Here is a 21,741-nt window from a genome sequence, read left to right on the forward strand (position 1 = left end):
GAAACAATATGTTTCAAAAGGCAGCATGCTTATTTTGCATCCTTAATCCAGTTTTTGAGTAAAAATGTGCCACTATTGGCAGTCAAAGAAAGAGAGAGAGAGAAAGAGAGAGAGGGAAACATTCAAGTCAAACACATTATACATTATAGTGTGCTCTGCTGTGTTGCAAATTTTGGCAGATGTAGTATGTCATCTGGATGTTGCATACAGAACATTTGTATAATGTCCACAGTATATACTGCAAAAATGTAACATTATACATTATGCGTTATACATTAGCCAATCAGATCAGTGAACTGTAAACTGTAATACTTTCCTCTGAGATATAGGCCTATTTTGTATTCAGAATCAGAAGTGAGTTTATTTCTTGGTATTTTAATGTCAGCTTGAGTGATCTATGTATCTCATTATTCAATACGCATGTAAATGGAAGGTGAAAATGTTTCTGGTTATCATTTACAATAGATCATAGATTATTGAGCAGATGATATCATGTCAAATCACTCAGATGTACACATTTAACCCATTTGTGTGTCTCAGAATTATCTTATCTCTCCTGCATAACTACTTGTTTAAAACACAGTCCACATTTTCTCCCAGTTTCCACATTCCTAAAGGACCCCTCTGTTGCAGTGCCAGAGGGGGAGGCGTCCACAATAATGCCTGATGGGAAATGGTCCAAGGTTTCCTGTGCTGAGCTGCAGATAACAACTTACTGTTTAGAGAGCTCAGCCTGAGGTCTTCAGAGATACTGAGCTGCTGGACGAGAGCCAGGTACTGCTCAGCCTCGCATGCATAAACCCAGCAAAGCGCAGATTTTTATGTTTGTTTGTTTATTTGGCCTCCTCCAAGCTAGTTAAAGGTTACAGATAGCACCTCTGCCCCCTTAGCTAAAGGTCGTCCGTTATTTGACATCGCATGCTGGCATCTTACTGTGGAAAAAATCTGAATCATATTTGAAAGTGTTCAGTTCCTGGTGTCATAAGCCAACTTTATCTGAATCTCTCTCTCTCTCTCTCTCTCTCTCTCTCTCTCTCTCTCTCTCTCTCTCTCTCTCTCTCTCTCTCTCTTTTAAAGCATGAGGAGCTATTCTCCATGTGCCAGAGGGATCAGTAGGAGGCTGAAAGAGAAGATGATTAATTAGCATTGCCTCTCAGCTTTGGCTGTAGACTGATCTCAGCCCAGATCCTCTGCGGGCTTCTCTTATGTAAAACTGTCGAATAGCATAGTGTGGCATAGAACCGAACGATGGCAGAAAACAAACACTGCATGCTGTGGCTTATGTTCAGGCTGGTTGGACATCCATATCCTGAAGTGTAAACACATTGTTCTTATAGTTCATGAGTTTTGTAATCGTTTATGTTCCCCCCCATTGTCGTATCAACCCATAAAAGTAGTCTATATGACTCTTACTCTAAGTTTTAGTTTAGTTTTTAGTTTTAATTTAAAAAGATAGTTTGCGCCACATTTTCTTCTGCAGAACATGAAAGAAATTATTTTGTTGTGTTTCAGCAGTTTTTGTCCATGCAATTTGAGTCTGACGTTCTCAAATGTCATTTACAGTCACTTTTTTTTTTTTTTTTTACTTTCCATGTCATGATTGATCATGTGACATGGTAGAACCAACAACGTTTAGGCTCAAAAGTGCCTTTTGGTCTTTTTTTGACAGCTTGGCAGTATATAAATCACCATCCACTCTCACTAAAAGAGAAGCTCGGACATTCTACCGAACATCTGATTTTGTGTTTCATAGAAGAAAGAAAATAATATCTGAGTTGGAATGACATGAGTGTGAGAGTGACAAAATTAACATTTTTGCACAAACTATCCCTTTAAGCCTTATGCATTTCTTAAATGTCATTTTTTTAAACTTGATTGGTCATGTGACGAGAGAGAACCAATAGCATTGAGCCTTTTTGACATCCCACCTGGCATGATGCATCAAAAGGTGCCGCTTTTGAAATGAACACAAGGTCTGGTGGTGTAAATTTTGGTCTGTTTGTCACACAATTATATTGTATGGCTTCAGAAGCCTTGAAATATTGTGCTTTTTTAAATCACAGCTCAGACTTTTTTGCCGAACATCTCATTTTGTGTTTCTTGGAAGAAAGACCATAATATGAAGTTGGAATGATTAAAGTGATAAAACTCTAATTTTTGGGTGATCTGTACCTTTAAACTTTACAATTGCTGTGTCAACCTAATTAGCAAGCTCATATTGTCTGTGCTTTGAGCATTTTTTCATTATATTAGGAAAGCAAGCAGCACCAGAGATGATGTAAGTAGTCTTTGCGCTTTCTAGCAATCACTGTTAGCTAACATGCCTGTGTGTTCACACAATGTTACTTCATACGCTCCTCTCCTCTAACGTTTGTAACGGTCAGTGCTTTTTTTAGATCCAAATCCAAAGGTTGCAAAGGTCCTCAAATGCATATCAACACAGCTGAAGGTAAACTTAACAAACAACAGCATTTTATTGACTGAAGTCTAGTGAAAAATACAATAACAAGCATTGGACACAAGCCATTTTAAACACACGTAATCTCTTTAAAAAGACATCGCGAACATAAGGCCAAAACTACTAACCTGAGATATCCCACAAAACCTCCAAAAATTGGCCAATGCTGAAGAGGTTTTTTTTTTTTTTACATTTTAGAAAAATAGAGAGATTTGCATGAAAAGACACTTTATACATTCAAGAACCATTGGGAATGTTTCTCCTCTACTGGTTTGTTAGTAAGACACTTGATCTGCGGTTCGGGGAGAAGATGAATAGCGACGGGGGGAATGTGTGAGACAGGGCGGGACAGATGGAGCGAAAGGAGAGAGATGAGAGCGAGGGTGTGAAAGGGAAAGCGAGCCTCAGGCTTCCTTTTCGTCCTTTTCTCTCTGTGTTTTTGTCTTCGCGGGAGCCGGCATGGTCGCCGTGCCCCCCAGCCAGTCCCAGTGAGCGAAGAAAGGCGCAAAGTTGGTGCCCGGCTGCTGATGGTGAGCGTCGTGCCGCAGCGCGCCGCCCCAAAGACCGAAGGGAACCAGACGGTGCATCGCCCAAGGGAAGTCGTACCCGCAGTGGTCCTCGGTGGACACCCAGATGTTGAACAGCATGAACGCCCAGGTGGTGAGACAGTGACACTGGAGCAGCAAAGGATCCACGGTGGTCCAGAAGCCCACGCTGAAGAGCTCCCATGCCGACAGGTACTGCGTGACCAGGCTGAAGGTTTGCCGGTATTGGTGGTGGAGCGCGTGGAAGGTGCGGTACAACCAGCCCACGCGGTGATGCAGAAGGTGCCACAGGTAGTACTGGAAGTCGAACACCACGGTGCAGCCCACGATGCCCAGCAGGAAGGCGGTGAGCGTGGGCGCCTCGCGGGGCAGCGGCACAGGCGGACGCCAGATCCACTGGGCCACGGCGGCGGGGAAGATGTAGAGCAGATGGTTGTACGTGGTGAGCGCCAAAGTGGCTCCGATGTTGGACCAGGTGACGGCGCGGTCCTGGTGGATCTGGTAGCGGCGGATGGAGGGCCAGGTGGGCGCCAGCAGGTCCAGCACGGTGTAGAAGAACACCAGCACCAGGTACATGGACACAGAGATGACGACGGGAAACAGCGGCGAGCGCAAGCTGCTCTCATGGTTCTGCTGGAGGTAATCCCACATGGGCTGCAGCACGGAGCGCTCCGACAGAGCCCAGGTTACGTTGCTGGCGTCCAGCGTGCCGCGTACACTGCCGGGACTCATGGCCGGCTACGTGTTGTTGATGCAACAGCCGGCGGCAGGATGGTGAGGATGCTGGCAGTAGACGGCGGCGACTTTCTCTTGTTTTGAGTGGTGGATGTGGCTTTTTTGTAAATGATCTGATCTGCACCAAATGAGGCAGGCCTTTACGCCTCTAAAATGTGTCCAAGCACCACCTCCTGCATCTGTAGCGTCTCACTCTCTCTCTCTTTCTCTATCTCTCTCTCTCTCTCTCTCTCTCTCTCTCACCCCCCACCACCACCACCACACTCTTTTTCTCTTGGTATGGTGTGTGTCTGTGTGAACGCTCTTTCATTGGTAGTTCGAGGATGATCCAACATTTGACCAGCCGAACCATTAAGTCCCTGCACCACTCATTTCTGACCTAGAAATGGAGAGAAAGAAACCATAGATCTCTGTTTGTTTGCTTGATATGAATCATCTGTATTGCACACATTACTAACTTCTAACAATGGAGATCAAAATGATTCATTGATGAAATTCCGTCTCAAACGATGCACAAAAATTCATGATCAGAATTTAAATGTCATTGTTAATTCTGCTGAATGAGATGTGTGAATGTATTTACAGTATGCAGGAATCACAATTCATATCATGCACAGCCAATAATTGACAATAACAAAGTTTAAGGCCGTGATACACACTTATTCTGTTTGTATTTCCGTGTCAGATCAGATATATCTTGGAACAGGTTTTATGCATAATATTTGTGAGTCAAGCGAGTCAAAGTAAAGATTTGTGCTCCTACAATGTTTGTAAACATTTTTGATATTTGCAAACTAAAACAATTTTTTTAATTTCAATAAATCTGAAATAAAATATAAATATTAGAAAACTTGACCTTAAACTTAAATGGTATACTAAATAAGTACTAAAATTATAACATTTGAAAGGAATAATTAAAAAAGCATAACAAAATTATTGAAACTGAAAACTAAAATAAAAAAATGAAATATAAAAAAATAAATACTATAATAGTATTTAAATTATACTAAAATAACTGTTTGTAAAAAAAAAAAAAATTGCATCAGAAATTGGACTGTGCGATGTACCTCACTTTAAAATGAAAATGTTGTCATTATTTACTCATGTTCTTCCAAAACTATATAACTTTTTTTTTTCTTCCTTGGAAAGCAAAAGGTGAATTTATTTATTGATGTTTGGGATGCTCTTTTTATGCAATTGTAGTGAATAAAAACTATTTTTTAAGCACCAAAAAAGGACCTTAAAAATATTATAAAGCTGGTCCATAACTTGTGCACTTTACTCTGAAGTTATATGTCATCTTTGTGTAAGAAACATAACATTTTAGTCATTACTGAAAATCTTGCCGTTTGTCCTACTGTAGCTTTCACTAGCTTTCAAAGAACCATGTCCATTGTGAACAGATAATTCACAACATTATTGTGCACTGGATCAAGTTTGAAAAGATTTTAATCAAATAATGATTTTTTTTCCTGATTTAGACAGTGCTGAATTAACTCACAGTTTCTCACCCAAAGCTATTTTAGGACTTCAGAAGGCTTACACTTTTAAAATAAACTTTATATTACTTTAATAGTTTTATGGTGCTTTTGCATCCTTTTTAAAGCTTCAGTTCCCATTCATTGCAATGTATAGGGGGAAAAACAAGAGTATACAATTCTTCATTATTTCTCCATTTTTGTTCTACAGTTGAAAATCATAAGTGTTTGGAATGACACAAGCTTAGGTGAACTATTCCTTTAACCGCTATACGTTGTGTTTGTGTAACAGACAAATGTTGAAATGTGTAGAGCAACTGTCCTTAACATTACAGCAGATTTTTTTTACCACATCATCTCATTTCCTGCTGCACCTTCCAAAACCTTCTATTAATATAAATGAATTAGCTTTACATAAACTGACATTACACAACATTTTCATTAATATTCATGTTTGTCTGGCTAGACTTGAGTAGAAAATGCATCTTAAACAATAAACAACCCATCTCTGGATGAGTAGGTCTGTACAGCCCAGTTTCTCTCTCTCTCTCTCTCTCTCTCTCTCTCTCTCTCTCTCTCTCTCTCTCTCTCTCTCTCTCTCTCTCTCTCTCTCTCTCTCTCTCTCTCTCTCTCTCTCTCTCTCTCTCTCTCTCATTCTGTCTCTCATTAATCATAGCTTTTCTGTCAGCCCTTCACTGAGATGAAAAGCCCTTGTTTATATTTTGATGTTTTTCAGATCAGGAAGTTGCAGTCGGGTGTCACTGTGGTCATGCATAAATCTTTTTACAGAATAAAGTTGTTTGTTCAAACAGAAAAAAAGCTGAGGGCAAACAGCCACTGAGCCGCTCTCTATTGAGTGAATAATGATCCACTTCTCACGCAAACAACATCCTTCAGAACGACATCGTTCTTTGATTTTAATGATTTGTTTTTATGATATATATATCTGTAAACTAATTGTTGTCAGAGGATGTATGAACATATCACAGAAATTGGTGTTAAAAAGAACTGATACAAGTACTGAATAAAAATATGAATCACTTATGAGTCATTCAGAGGCTGATAGACATGCTTAATGCTTAAAGGTGAAGCGTGTCATTTTTTAAAAGATATTAATGTATAGTGCTGGGTACTAACTAATTACATGTAATCTAATCAGTACTTGTAATTAGATTATATTTCATTTTAAAATGCTCATAATCAGACTACAGTTACTTTTTATTGATAACATGATTATATATTATTCACACAATGGCAGTAAATCATTCATAATTTAGTGATTTTCCCTAATTCTTCTTTTTCATGTTTTATTTTTATTTGAATTAGCTCTCTGTAAGGCATTGTATTGCTATGTATTTGGAAGGCGTTTGTCTTTCAAACACATTTTTATTATAATTGTTATTATTTTAAAATTATTTATTTGATTTAATTTTTAGGATTTATTTTATTATTAGCTTTTCATGAAACTCACATGCAGTTCCTTCACGAACCCCAGTTTAGGAAACACTGATGTAACGTAATGTTTAATGCACTTCATGTTGTTGATAAAAATGATAAAGAATATATTTATTTCTCTTTGTATTTTTATAACAATATGGTACAATTTTATCCTATTCAATTCAATGTAATAAACAAGTTAAGTCAAAAGTAATTTAAAAGTAATCAAAAAGTAGTTAGAATACTACAATTTTTTTGTAATTTGTAAACAACATGTAATTTGTAATCAGTGACTTCAATTTGTAAGTACCCAGCACTTCATATTGATGCATAAAAAATATAAAATTGACTTGACTTTGTATTCCAGCAGGAATGTTACATTTTAGATTGACGATTTCAAATAGCCTATGTGAAGACTGGCTGAACACCACTGACATATAAAAAAAAAAAAAAATCTGCATCAAGGTTTGAAATGAGTAAATGATGATAATTGTCCTTTTCTGGTGAACTGTTCCTCTACGCCTCTTTCTATTGCATAACAATGTATATTTGTTTGTTTTTTTTCATTAGCATAAAAGTGTTTTCAGCATTTTTGTGATCTGGTGAGACTTGAACTGGCATTGTTTCTCATCACAGATGCTCAATCAAAGCCGCTACAGCTTGACGGAGGTTTTCAGCCCATGCAGTTCACTTGCTGCAAAGAGCTTTCAGGAGCGCTCAAGTTCATCATCATCTGGTTGCAGTGAGTTGTCGATGATTTCTAGCCTGCAGCTTTCACAGACGGTTAATACAGGCATCCAGGTAAATATCCAGGAATACTATTTCACATTTGCTGTTCTGGACTTTACACTCTTAGAAGAAAAGGTTCTAAACATAAAGTGTTATCAGGCGCTTCATATATAGAACCTTTTTAGAGGTGCCATCATTTTATGGATTTAGTTTTAATTAAAGGTAAGCCTACACTATATAACTTTTTTTGTTGTTCAAAATGATACTTCTTCCAAAACATGTTTTTGTCTTACCCTGATTCACTATGGTAAGCCTGTCATAAGTGTTTAAATTTTAGACCTGTCGGGATAGTTGGGAAATTGTGTACATAGCTTTTTTTTCTCGCCCGCGCGACGCTATCTCACGACCAATTCGTACGAATTCACCCGACCTCACTCGTACGAATTCGTATGATTTGTCTAATCCCACATGATGGGTAGGTTTAGGGGCGGGGTCAGGTGTAGGTCATTCGTACGAATTGGGCAACTCGTAAAATATGTGTGATTTAGCAAAAATCGTACGAATTAGCCACCTCGTAAAATTCGTGAGATCGGGTTGGCCCGTGCGTGTCTCGTCATATCTGTTATTAGAGAAGAGTTGCTCCAGCTGCTTTGATGCGTGTATAGTGGGAGTGACAGGTCATTTGTTGATATGGAGCAGCTAAATCTCAAACCTCATAGGGATCACCCGTTTTAAACAAATGCTTTACAGGAGCGTCTGCTGGCCAAAAGAAAACGCAACAGAGCTTGTAATAAAACAAGAATCAATACTGGTTTGACTTTTTAGAACTGAGGGATTTGAAATGTTTATCACTCGACAGATGAGCACTGTGTTTTACTGAACAGATCATTTGTCATATGTACAGTGAGGAAAATAAGTATTTGAACACCCTGCTATTTTGCAAGTTCTCCCACTTGGAAATCATGGAGGGGTCTGAAATTGTCATCGTAGGTGCATGTCCACTGTGAGAGACATAATCTAAAAAAAAAAATCCAGAAATCACAATATATGATTTTTTAACTATTTATTTGTATGATACAGCTTCAAATAAGTATTTGAACACCTGTCTATCAGCTAGAATTCTGACCCTCAAAGACCTGTTAGTCTGCCTTTAAAATGTCCACCTCCACTCCATTTATTATCCTAAATTAGATGCACCTGTTTGAGGTCGTTAGCTGCATAAAGACACCTGTCCACCCCATACAATCAGTAAGAATCCAACTACTAACATGGCCAAGACCAAAGAGCTGTCCAAAGACACTAGAGACAAAATTGTACACCTCCACAAGGCTGGAAAGGGCTACGGGGAAATTGCCAAGCAGCTTGGTGAAAAAAGGTCCACTGTTGGAGCAATCATTAGAAAATGGAAGAAGCTAAACATGACTGTCAATCTCCCTCGGACTGGGGCTCCATGCAAGATCTCACCTTGTGGGGTCTCAATGATCCTAAGAAAGGTGAGAAATCAGCCCAGAACTACACGGGAGGAGCTGGTCAATGACCTGAAAAGAGCTGGGACCACCGTTTCCAAGGTTACTGTTGGTAATACACTAAGACGTCATGGTTTGAAATCATGCATGGCACGGAAGGTTCCCCTGCTTAAACCAGCACATGTCAAGGCCCGTCTTAAGTTTGCCAATGACCATTTGGATGATCCAGAGGAGTCATGGGAGAAAGTCGTGTGGTCAGATGAGACCAAAATAGAACTTTTTGGTCATAATTCCACTAAACGTGTTTGGAGGAAGAAGAATGATGATGAGTACCATCCCAAGAACACCATCCCAACTGTGAAGCATGGGGGTGGTAGCATCATGCTTTGGGGGTGTTTTTCTGCACATGGGACAGGGCGACTGCACTGTATTAAGGAGAGGATGACCGGGGCCATGTATTGCGAGATTTTGGGGAACAACCTCCTTCCCTCAGTTAGAGCATTGAAGATGGGTCGAGGTTGGGTCTTCCAACATGACAATGACCCGAAGCACACAGCCAGGATAACCAAGGAGTGGCTCTGTAAGAAGCATATCAAGGTTCTGGCATGGCCTAGCCAGTCTCCAGACCTAAACCCAATAGAGAATCTTTGGAGGGAGCTCAAACTCCGTGTTTCTCAGCGACAGCCCAGAAACCTGACTGATCTAGAGAAGATCTGTGTGGAGGAGTGGGCCAAAATCCCTCCTGCAGTGTGTGCAAACCTGGTGAAAAACTACAGGAAACGTTTGACCTCTGTAATTGCAAACAAAGGCTACTGTACCAAATATTAACATTGATTTTCTCAGGTGTTCAAATACTTATTTGCAGCTGTATCATACAAATAAATAGTTAAAAAATCAGACATTGTGATTTCTGGATTTTTTTTTTAGATTATGTCTCTCACAGTGGACATGCACCTACGATGACAATTTCAGACCCCTCCATGATTTCTAAGTGGGAGAACTTGCAAAATAGCAGGGTGTTCAAATACTTATTTTCCTCACTGTAGCTCTCTAACAGAGTTCATTGTAAAAAAGCATATTGTGAGGGGTCATATTCATCCGCACACCGAGCTGAAGCACAACCAAAACCTACAATATTTTGCAATTTTGTTTTTTAACCGCTAGAGGGTCAAAATTTACATAGTGTTCATTTAATTATATATATAATTAGAAAAACTATATATATATATATATATATATATATATATATATATATATATATATATATATATTAAGGCTATATATAGTTTTTCTTTTAACTAGAAAATTCTAATAAAAAAAACGGTTAAACATGAAAGTATTATGCAATCATTTAAGACCCTTCTCATTATATTGAATCTTTTTGTCATAAAGGGCTTTTTAAAATTGAGTTAGGAAATGGTAGTATATTAGAAACCCCACTGAACATTTTTTCTAAGAGTGTGCACTAGACCTATCAAAATATTTTTTTACCTATGCAGATTATTTTTTCAGGAATTAATTGCCGCTACTATGGGCCAGTTATGGGAGTAAATCAAATGCAAAATAGATGGTATATGCAGATGTAAGTGTTTTTTTTTTTTCAGGTCATATGTCACTTTTAGGTGCTACATGATGGTATTTTGGCACAAGGAGAACAGCATGTGCCTCCAATACCAGAAAAATTTTTTTATGATTAAATAAGGTCATTTTTAAGGTCATCATCAAGTGCATTGGATTACCAGACGTCTATTAAACCACTGTGATCTTTATACAAGTAGCACGGACCTTGTAATATTAAGTAATTTATTACGTCCTAAAACTAAACCCTTCCAAATAACTTTAATCAACAAATACTGAAACATTAAAACATACGCTATACAGTTCAAAAGATTGAAGTCAGAAAGATTAAGAAATAAAAATCAAAAATCAAAAAGGCCTAATCTAAAGTGACTGTAAAAACATTCATATTGTTACAAAAGAGTTCTATATAACAAATGCTGGTTTTTTTTACTTTCTATTCAACAAAGAATCCTGAATGTGTAGCACATTCACATTGTCCATAAAAATATTAAGCAGCTTTTTATTTTTTTATTAAGCAGTTTTCAACATTGATAATTGTTTCTTGAACACAAAATCATCAGAATGATTTCTGAAGGATTGTATGACAGTGTTTATGTGTATCTCAAAATATGAATAAAAAGTATAGGGTAATTATATCTCGATCCTAAAATGACACTGCCAAAGTTGAGCCACTAGAGGTCAGAAACACATCGCCATTAGAAACGACCGTCACAAGATGTGATGAAACTACCATGTGCTGCATTTTGCTGTTTAGGCCTACTTTAATCATGTTTAGACAATTACAGTACGATAATTACTGAGAATTTATATGAAAAATGAAGAGTTTATGGGTCACTCATTGTTCATAATGCAAATTCAATAGGTTTTCTCACTCTAATTCACACAGCAGTTCGAAGGGAAACGTTTCATCATCTTAATGAACGGAACGGAAAACACTTTTAGCTTGGAGGGGATGGGGGTGAAACACACCTGAGCCTCATCCCGACCTTCTCTGCTCTCTCCCTCAGGTAAAATCAGGGGGTAAAAAATAGACTCGTCTTGCTCCTTTGAGAGAAAGACAGAACTCGAAACACGACGACACCTTAGCCTATAAAGTCTGCCTTTTCGTTCTTTTGTTATTATTATATATATAATAAATAAATCTTGAGTTTCACAGATTAATTACGTTTTTTTAAACCTATGAGTAAACTCCATGGGATTATTAGCCCAGTTTTAGGAAAACAAGAACGGCGCGTACGTCATTATGTCCCGTTCCTTCGAGCAATAATAGTCGTGACGTAAACGCTTTTGCTCGGAGGATGATGCTGGAGTTTCCAATCGAAGCACTGAACCTTTCTGAACATGTTGAACCAGACAGAACAGAACAAAAACAACTAGGCCTATAGGCCAGTTCACACCAAACGTTTTTTTGTCAAAAGTCCTCACCACAATAACGAATGAACGGATGAAAGATTGAAAGATTAATATATATATATATATATATATATATATATATATATATATATATATATATATTGCCAAACAGAATCAAGTGACTTTAAAGATCTTGAGCATTTAAAATGGGACAAAAGTGCAGCGCGTGCTTAAATTAACAGAATGTTATCGTGCGTTGGTGTGGATGCTAATATGATTATCTTTATCGTTCTTGGTGTGAACGGGCCTTTAATTAATTAAACCACATGCTGTATATCACAAGTGAAACACAACCAAGCAACGACCTTCAAGCTCTCTCTCTCTCTCTCTCTCTCTCTCTCTCTCTCTCTATGTTCAGAATCGAGTACTGGTCTTCTAGTTCTATGAAACACTAATAACCACATGATTTAATAAACAAGCTCCAGTGAAGTGATGAGCCAAGTACCGAACCTTAATAGTAGTCTCTTATCTTCTCTCTCACCCGCGCTCTCATTCCCCAGGCAAAGGTAATAGGCCTTGTTATTTGATCAGTTGCAATGACTTAATGACCAAAATGAGCTCTTTTGTATACGTCAAGGTCAGAGATGCTGATCGCTGAAGGACTTGGTAATGCAGGCATTGCTATATAATTCTTCTAACCTTATGTATTAAACTTTACTAAACATGAAGCTCCTACCATTTGTGCTACAGACATGAATTAAATTGAATCATGTGAGATGATGTCAGATTCCATGACTCTGAACCCTTCGGCGCTCCAGCTGTATGGAGACATGAGGGTGGGCCATTTTGAAGTGGGGCAGGCAGTGTACAGAGGCCCCATGTGGGGTCCCAGAGAGCCCTGGGGGGCCTCTGCCATATCTAGGCACCAGAATGTCTTAGATATATGGGAAGTTGTTTTGCCATCTCCATCATCATACTATAATTGCAATTAAAGGCATTTCCTTTAAATAAATTCTGTTTAAAAGCATCTTTTCTTGTTCTTTGTTCTCTCTTTTTCTCTATCTTCTGTTGTACTGTAGCCAGGTTTTCCCATGGATTTGGCCTCTTTTACACTTTTGTCCTGGGTAGTTTTTATAATCTTTCTGCTGAAGCAGGTTGACCCTGAACGTCTTGCTGGTGTTAATAAGGCTAATAAAAGTTTGTGGTCATTTTTTATTGTTTTTGAAATAAGTTTTATTTGTTCACCAGTGCGAAATTGCATGACAATAATATTGTGAAATATTACACAGATTAAAATAACAGTTTTCTATTTAAATATATTTAAAAATTTAATTTATTCCTGTTATGGCAAGGCTGAATGTTCAGCATCTCCAGTCTTCAGTCACATGATCCTTCAGAAATCATTCTAATATGATGATTTACTGCTCAAGAAACATTTCTTATTATTATCAATGTTAAAAACAGTTGTGCTGATTAATATTTTTGTAAAAACTGTGATTATTTTTTTCAGTATTCTTTGATGAATGTAAAGTTGAAAAGAACAGCATTTATTTGAAATATTAATATTTTATAACATTATAAATTAAAATTTAATGCATCCTTGCTGAATAAAAAAAAAAATCTTTAAAAATAAATCATACTGACCCCAGATTTTGTCATTGCATCATACTGTATAACAAATTATTAAGGTAATTTATTTTGAAGAAACAAGAAAGACACCTTTCAAATGAAATATATCACAAAAATGACTTCAATTTTAAATGATAAAACAATAGATATGCTGTTCAATATGAAGAAAAGTATTTGCAAACTTTGTGTTTGTGATGCTTTAGTGGATCTTCTTCATGGTTAATCTGATGAACATTTGTAGGATACCTGTGTGAACTTCATGCATTCACTAAAAAGTTAAAAACCAGCAAAACACCAGTAGATTAAAAGACATTGCGCATAAATGTCTCATAAAAGTGAAGTTAGTATGTGTGTGTGTGTGTGTGTGTGTGTGTGTCGGTCTGTATGGAGGGCTCTCAGGAGGTCGCTGCTCTAATTTCGAGTGTGTTTTCTGTGCAGGTGTGTGGTAGGGTGCGGATCAAGATCACAGGGTTACTATGGTGCAACACCTGAGCTACGATACATCGTCACGGCAACAGAGGAGGACCTTTTCCTGCATAGGTCACCTCATAAACAACTTCACCCACTCCAGAAAACAATTTGTTCGCAAACGCAGTTCACTTCTCTGCTCTGAACGAGGTAAGACACTTTTCTCTTAGCCAACAAACTTTAGACCACAGTTGAAAGAAGGCTAATAATTACTTTTTTTACATTTAAAATGATTCTGAACTATCTTGCAAACAAAGGTATTTTGGTTGTGAGAGTATGGTACTTTGATATACTACATCATGGTACTGAATGATAATTAAATTCATGTGCCATAGAAATGCCATGGTCAATATCTTGATATTTTTGAAGTGTTTATTAGTGAATGTGGCCACTAAATGGCAAGCTAAAAATGTAACCTTTAAGTTAGAACACTATTGAAAGTCTTGCGTATAATGCATGACCAGCAGCGGTCAGGTCAGGTCAGGTCGGGTCGGGTCGGGTTGAACTGGACGTGTCTCTTCTCTCCGCTCCACAGGTGCTCTGCAGTAGTCATGCCCAGTAAACTGGAGGGAGCCATGGATGCGCTCATCACGGTCTTCTACAACTACTCTGGGAGCGAGGGAGACAAATACAAGCTCAGTAAAGGAGAGCTGAAGGATCTTCTAAACAGCGAACTCACCGACTTCCTCACGGTTAGCAATCAGAAATGCCAAAATCTGTTTATTCACACAGTCTCTGCTTTAGCTTGACCATTTGCATGGATCTTTCTAGCTTTTATCAGAATACAATGTCCCTTACATTGAACATTGGCCAGCATTATAAAAACTGAATACAGCAAATCTTAATCCACACTGGGATATATATATATATATGATTGATTCAGTCATATTAAAATATATATTTGTCTTTTTCTTTATTAATAAAACAAGTAATTTACTTTACATGTTACTGCAAAAAGTTACCTACCATAGTGCATTTTTCACAATCAAGATTTATATTGGATTTTGACAGTATAGAAATTTTATTACACTATGGGTAATTATGAATTCATTTGCAGCCTGTTTCTTGCAAATATTAATGGAAATTGAGGTTCATTTTGGTTTCCTTATCAGGAAGTGAATTTAAATAATGTGAATTAAATCCTCTTTTGACCTCTTGTCACATGAGAGCTGTTATATGAACGCAAACACAGAGAGCGAGAGGGAAATCTCTTGGCGTGGAGTTCAAAGCGCTTTCTTTCCATAACATCACCTCACTGACTGCTTAGTCAACCCTATATAATCCTTTAATTACATCTTTTAATATTTAAGATCTTGACATCCAGCGCTCTTTTCATGTGATTGAGCTTTTGGTTCCGGCGTGTTGATTAGTGATAATGATTTGGTTAATTTTGCCATGAACTTTTCATCTTGTTTACTGTGTTTGCGTTGAATTCATTTCTTGTGTACACAGGCATGTAATTCCAGCTCACACTGGGACAGACCACTTGGTGAGCTGGGGAAGTGAATTAAATGAATTATTTCTTCCTCATCAGATACATTATCGTTACATAAAACTAGCCCCATTCATAATTAGGAAACTTTATCTGAATCTCAATGAGACGAAGTTCATGAAAACAGAGCTTGGGTCACACACTGTCCTGGGGCCTGAACCATGATGGTAGTTGAACAAACTCAGGGTTACAGGATTAGTTTCGAAAACCAAACCAAACCAATTCAACCAGGCTTTGCTGGTACCATGATGCTGATCATCAACTTTCTCTGTCAACTCGGGCTTTGATCCTGAGTTTAGGAGTTTAGGTGTGACATCAGTAGCGAACAGCCGATCACATGCTGAGAAAGAGTGAAACTGCGATTAATTTCTCGTGAGAGAAGCAGCGCGATTCACTTCTCTCTTCTGCAGAATATTTAGATTGAAAAATATTAAGAATTTAAACAATTTACAGAGCAATAAGAAAATAGCTGTCTATGAAAGAGGACAACTAAAAGGAAAAAGTGCAAGTTAAAGTTGTGAAGTTAATTTATACAGTTGATAAAGGTATTGAGAGAATTAAACATTTAAGCTCAAATGTAGTCATTTTATAGCTTTATCTATTGATTTTAAAGCATATTTATATTACCTTCATTTATTTATTAATTTAAACTGTGCGTAATAATAATTGATCAACTAAAATTGTACATGTGATCGATTAAAGCTACAATATGTAAGATTTTTTTAATAAAATATCCAAAAATCACTTGTATATTTACATAAATTACTTATATTCACACATATATGTCCTGCAGTTGTATAATTACAATATCCCAAAAGTTCCCAAAGATGTTTAATTTCAGAGAAATTCCAATTTTAAATAACGGCTCGTCCCTGTCGCCCTGTCCCACTTGTCGCCTGTCAATGACGTTATATCCGCGTTTCCGCTCGTACTGCCATAGTAACCATTGCAACAGACGTGGACAACTGCATTACGTCTAGCGGCATGCTCACGCTGTTGTTTCGTTCAAACATTATGGACCATGGCAAGCAGACTTTGGGACAAAAGGAGAACTAAAACGAGGATCGATATCAGTGTGGCGTTTTCAAGATGTCGAGAGCTCCACGTCCGCAACTAACTTCGACTTGACAGAGACACCTCTCTTGCATGTACTTTATTAGACAGGTGAGCAAATGTAGGCCTACATAAACTAATCAATGTTAAATAGCTCAAAATGATGAAATGTTAGAATAGGATCAGTATGTTATTCTAATGTTGATCTAGCTTACTGCTAGTCTCATACAGCCAACAAACTAACATAGCATAACATTATAACTTTCAACACACTCAAATGCAGTTTAGTGTGATAGTGTAGACCAAGTGAAACAGCGCTGCGTTACCTCACAAGTTTAATTTGTCTAATAAACTGACCTGTGTGAGTATTAATTCAGCACTTGCGGGTAAGTTAGTTTGGTAGAATGAAATGTCCTTATTCCTTTATATCCGCGGAACTCGCGTGTGACGCTGATATCTGTCCCTCATTAGCGATCACGACCTGCTTCATACCACAGTCATGTTAAAAACATCAATGTATTCAATCATCCATAAACATTATTACATCCTTCGGCATGACGACAAGTTCCATAATTCCACTTATGCATCATCAACCGACGCCTTTGTTATTGTAAGAGGTTAGCGACCCCTAGTGGCGAAAAAAAATTAAGAGTACCTTACTTTACTTTATCAAGGGAAAAATTATTAAATTACAGTAATTAATTAGGGAAAAGGAATACCTTCCACCCAACAAAGAACACATTCAGATCATATTTCACCCCAAAATTAAAATAAATAAATAATTAGTAATGTTTAAATTATTAAAAATAAATGATTGAAGGAAAGGCCTAGTTTTTTGGGGGGGCATTATTTTCATGATGTTTTCCCCCAAAATATTCATATTCATATGCAAAAAGCTCCAATTTTCATTCCTGTAATTCAGAAGTAAATGGATAGATAAATACACATGCATCTATACTGTGTATGTGTGAATATATATATATATATATATATATAGTGATTTCAATAAATTATGCTAATTTATACTAATTTAAATAAAAAATACAGTTGAATGGAACTGGAAAAAGTAAAACTGAAAAGTAGAATGTTATGATTGCATTATGATTATGGGGACAAATGAGCATAATTGTCATGCAAATAATGTCTCAATGCAACAAAATTTGAGTGATTCAAAAACATTTTTTTTTTTTTTTTTTTTTTGCCTATGTAACATAATTATTCATTTTCTTCATTTAATGTTTTGGGTGAAATATGAGCTGGACGTGTTTTCATGAGATGTGGGTCTCAGCTGTGTACGCATCATCAGAAGGAGGCTGTTGCTTACGCATCATCAATTACTGGCTGGAACACAGCCCGATATAGATTCTCACCTCTCCCTCGCCACTACACACTCGCTCTCTCTTTCTCTCTCTCGGGAGTGTGTACTGTAACACTAGGAGGCAGAAAGAGTAATGAGTGAGATGTTAAACTGTGTCTGGTGGCATAATGTGTTAACCGCACACACACACAGATAGTCAATCATACAGTGTAGCCACAGGCTGATGGACTTTGATGGTTTGATCACGGCTCAGTGGTCACCAGAGCCACTACTGGGATGGGCGTATGGGTTTTGCCCAAATTGTGCTCATGTGGAAATATTGTCAGGATAGATGGACATCCATGACTGATCTGATGATTTTTTTTTTTTTTTTTTGGATGGTCTGGAAATGGGCTATTGCAACAGGATCATTGACATATAAGTTAGAGTTAGTGCTCATATCAAAACAACCTTAAGCAATCTTCGTACGAAAGCAATACATTTTAACAAAAAGTCCCTATCAGAGTGTGTGATATGTTAATGTCCCCAAGAGGCCTGTAAAGGCTGAATACAACAAATCTTTATTCAGACTGAAAAAAACTTAAATGATTTTTTTTTAAATAAATATTTTACTGAAATCAAAATATTATATATATATATATACAGTGAGGAAAATAAGTATTTGAACACCCTGTTATTTTGCAAGTTCTCCCACTTAGAAATCATGGAGGGGTCTGAAATTGTCATCGTAGGTGCATGTCCACTGTGAGAGACATAATCAAAAAAAAAAATCCAGAAATCACAATGTATGATTTTTTAACTATTTATTTGTATGATACAGCTGCAAATAAGTATTTGAACACCTGAGAAAATCAATGTTAATATTTGGTACAGTAGCCTTTGTTTGCAATTACAGAGGTCAAACGTTTCCTGTAGTTTTTCACCAGGTTTGCACACACTGCAGGAGGGATTTTGGCCCACTCCTCCACACAGATCTTCTCTAGATCAGTCAGGTTTCTGGGCTGTCACTGAGAAACACGGAGTTTGAGCTCCCTCCAAAGATTCTCTATTGGGTTTAGGTCTGGAGACTGGCTAGGCCACGCCAGAACCTTGATATGCTTCTTACAGAGCCACTCCTTGGTTATCCTGGCTGTGTGCTTCGGGTCATTGTCATGTTGGAAGACCCAGCCTCGACCCATCTTCAATGCTCTAACTGAGGGAAGGAGGTTGTTCCCCAAAATCTCGCAATACATGGCCCCGGTCATCCTCTCCTTAATACAGTGCAGTCGCCCTGTCCCATGTGCAGAAAAACACCCCCAAAGCATGATGCTACCACCCCCATGCTTCACAGTAGGGATGGTGTTCTTGGGATGGTACTCATCATTCTTCTTCCTCCAAACACGTTTAGTGGAATTATGACCAGAAAGTTCTATTTTGGTCTCATCTGACCACATGACTTTCTCCCATGACTCCTCTGGATCATCCAAATGGGCATTGGCAAACTTAAGACGGGCCTTGACATGTGCTGGTTTAAGCAGGGGAACCTTCCGTGCCATGCATGATTTCAAACCATGACGTCTTAGTGTATTACCAACAGTAACCTTGGAAACGGTGGTCCCAGCTCTTTTCAGGTCATTGACCAGCTCCTCCCGTGTAGTTCTGGGCTGATTTCTCACCTTTCTTAGGATCATTGAGACCCCACGAGGTGAGATCTTGCATGGAGCCCCAGTCCGAGGGAGATTGACAGTCATGTTTAGCTTCTTCCATTTTCTAATGATTGCTCCAACAGTGGACCTTTTTTCACCAAGCTGCTTGGCAATTTCCCCGTAGCCCTTTCCAGCCTTGTGGAGGTGTACAATTTTGTCTCTAGTGTCTTTGGACAGCTCTTTGGTCTTGGCCATGTTAGTAGTTGGATTCTTACTGATTGTATGGGGTGGACAGGTGTCTTTATGCAGCTAACGACCTCAAACAGGTGCATCTAATTTAGGATAATAAATGGAGTGGAGGTGGACATTTTAAAGGCAGACTAACAGGTCTTTGAGGGTCAGAATTCTAGCTGATAGACAGGTGTTCAAATACTTATTTGCAGCTGTATCATACAAATAAATAGTTAAAAAATCATACATTGTGATTTCTGGATTTTTTTTTTTTAGATTATGTCTCTCACAGTGGACATGCACCTACGATGACAATTTCAGACCCCTCCATGATTTCCAAGTGGGAGAACTTGCAGAATAGCAGGGTGTTCAAATACTTATTTTCCTCACTATATATATATATATATATATATATATATATATATATATATTATGTATCATATATTTTTGGATAAATATTTGTAGATATTTTTATCAAGTAGAATTAATAAAATATAAATGTATAAAATAAAATGAATAAAAAAATACAATTTGATTTAATAAAATTAATAAAATAAAATAATTTATGAATATTAATATATAGATATATATATATATATATATATATATATATATATATATATATATAGATATATATAAAATTAAAAGGTGAACAAAAAAATAAAGGGTCTGTTTGTTCACATTATATATATATATATATATATATATATATATATATATATATATATATATATATATATATATATATATATATATTACTAAATATGTTTATTTTTGCTAAATGATTTTTATGCATTTATTGATGCATATGATTTATAAAAAAACACATTTATTTTATAAAATTGTATTACATTTATATTATATATTAAATAAAATATAAAATACTATATATATCTTATTTTAGCATGGAATGTTGATTTGACCAATCAGCATCCAGGACCAGATCAATTGATTTGTAAATGCACAATATAAAACTGATTACATGCTGTGCTGAGTTGTTTTGTTTATTCTCTGTTTGTTTAGTCTCAGAAGGACCCCATGCTGGTGGAAAAGATCATGAACGATCTGGACTCCAACAAGGATAACGAAGTCGACTTTAACGAGTTTGTCGTGCTGGTGGCGGCGCTGACGGTTGCGTGCAATGACTTCTTCCAGGAACAACAGAAGAAGAAAGGCAAATGAAATGGATGCATGAAAGTCCCTGCATGTGTAATGCTCTATGATGCATTAAACCATTTGTTATGAACCATTTTATCAGTCCTCTTGTCCTTAATGTTAGCAGCTGTCATTTCCTTGATTTCTTTCCCTGAACATTAAATAAAAAATTTATATAAATTTCATATTCTACAGGCATACGATAATAATAGTTCTGATAGTGTGTAGACATCTCTGTGAGCTCTGCTTCTATGTTAGTCTTTTTTTCATTTGTTAAATTATTAAAGTCACCATGAAATCAAAAATGGATGATTCTTGTTTTTTATGGAATATTGCAGTGCTTATTATAAATGATTTATCTGTTTACATCTTTATTTTTATTTTTATTCATGTGCCCTTGTAATTTTAATCAAAATAACTTCCCCTCCCTCTTGCAGCAACATTTCTCTGTCTCTGGTGATGTGTTTACTGGCGTGAGGGCGGGGCAACCTGTCACTCACATGACATCCACCAATAGCAAACCACAACCAACCAATCAATTCCCAGTGGACAAAATCAAGTCCCTCCCTACATTTATTCTTGTTTGAGAAGTAGATATTTGCAGGGAAGAAAAGACTATCGCAACTTCTTTAATTGCAATTACTATTTTTGTATATGAAACAGTCTGCTGTATACTAAATTTCAAAAATAGTTCACCCAAAAATGAAATTCTGTCATTAATCACTCATCCTCATGTCGTTCCAAACCTGTAAGACTTTCAGAACACAAATAAAGATTTTACTTTTAAATGAAATTTTCTGTTCAGAAAAAAATTGACTAACCTACTCAATTGATATGGATTAGTTTTACAATCTCTTTATGAACTTTTTTTAGTGTCAAAGTGGTAGTTGCGTAGCTGTCAAGTGGAGGGACAGAAATTGCTTGGATTTCATCAAAAAGAGCCTTATTTGTGTTTCGAAGATGAACTGAAGCCTTACGGGTTTGGAGC

General features: G+C 37.1%; 2 protein-coding genes across 2 annotated transcripts; one reads left to right on the top strand and one right to left on the bottom strand.

Annotated features, from left to right (window-relative positions):
* The first annotated feature begins 467 nt into the window (after positions 1–467).
* Positions 468–21,085, top strand: s100z (S100 calcium binding protein Z). Its single transcript, XM_084137201.1, has 5 exons — positions 468–774; positions 7,290–7,454; positions 13,850–14,029; positions 14,415–14,571; positions 20,622–21,085. Exons 4-5 carry the CDS (start codon positions 14,431–14,433, stop codon positions 20,778–20,780), a joined length of 300 nt encoding a protein of 99 aa, XP_083993327.1. The 5' UTR covers positions 468–774; positions 7,290–7,454; positions 13,850–14,029; positions 14,415–14,430; the 3' UTR covers positions 20,781–21,085.
* On the bottom strand, positions 2,451–3,904 carry ch25hl2 (cholesterol 25-hydroxylase like 2). Its single transcript, XM_084137200.1, has one exon. It carries the CDS (start codon positions 3,733–3,735, stop codon positions 2,863–2,865), a length of 873 nt encoding a protein of 290 aa, XP_083993326.1. The 5' UTR covers positions 3,736–3,904; the 3' UTR covers positions 2,451–2,862.
* Positions 21,086–21,741: the final 656 nt, after the last annotated feature.

This window comes from Abramis brama (assembly GCF_963993115.1).
Source record: "Abramis brama genome assembly, chromosome: 15".
Lineage (NCBI taxonomy): Eukaryota > Metazoa > Chordata > Actinopteri > Cypriniformes > Leuciscidae > Abramis > Abramis brama.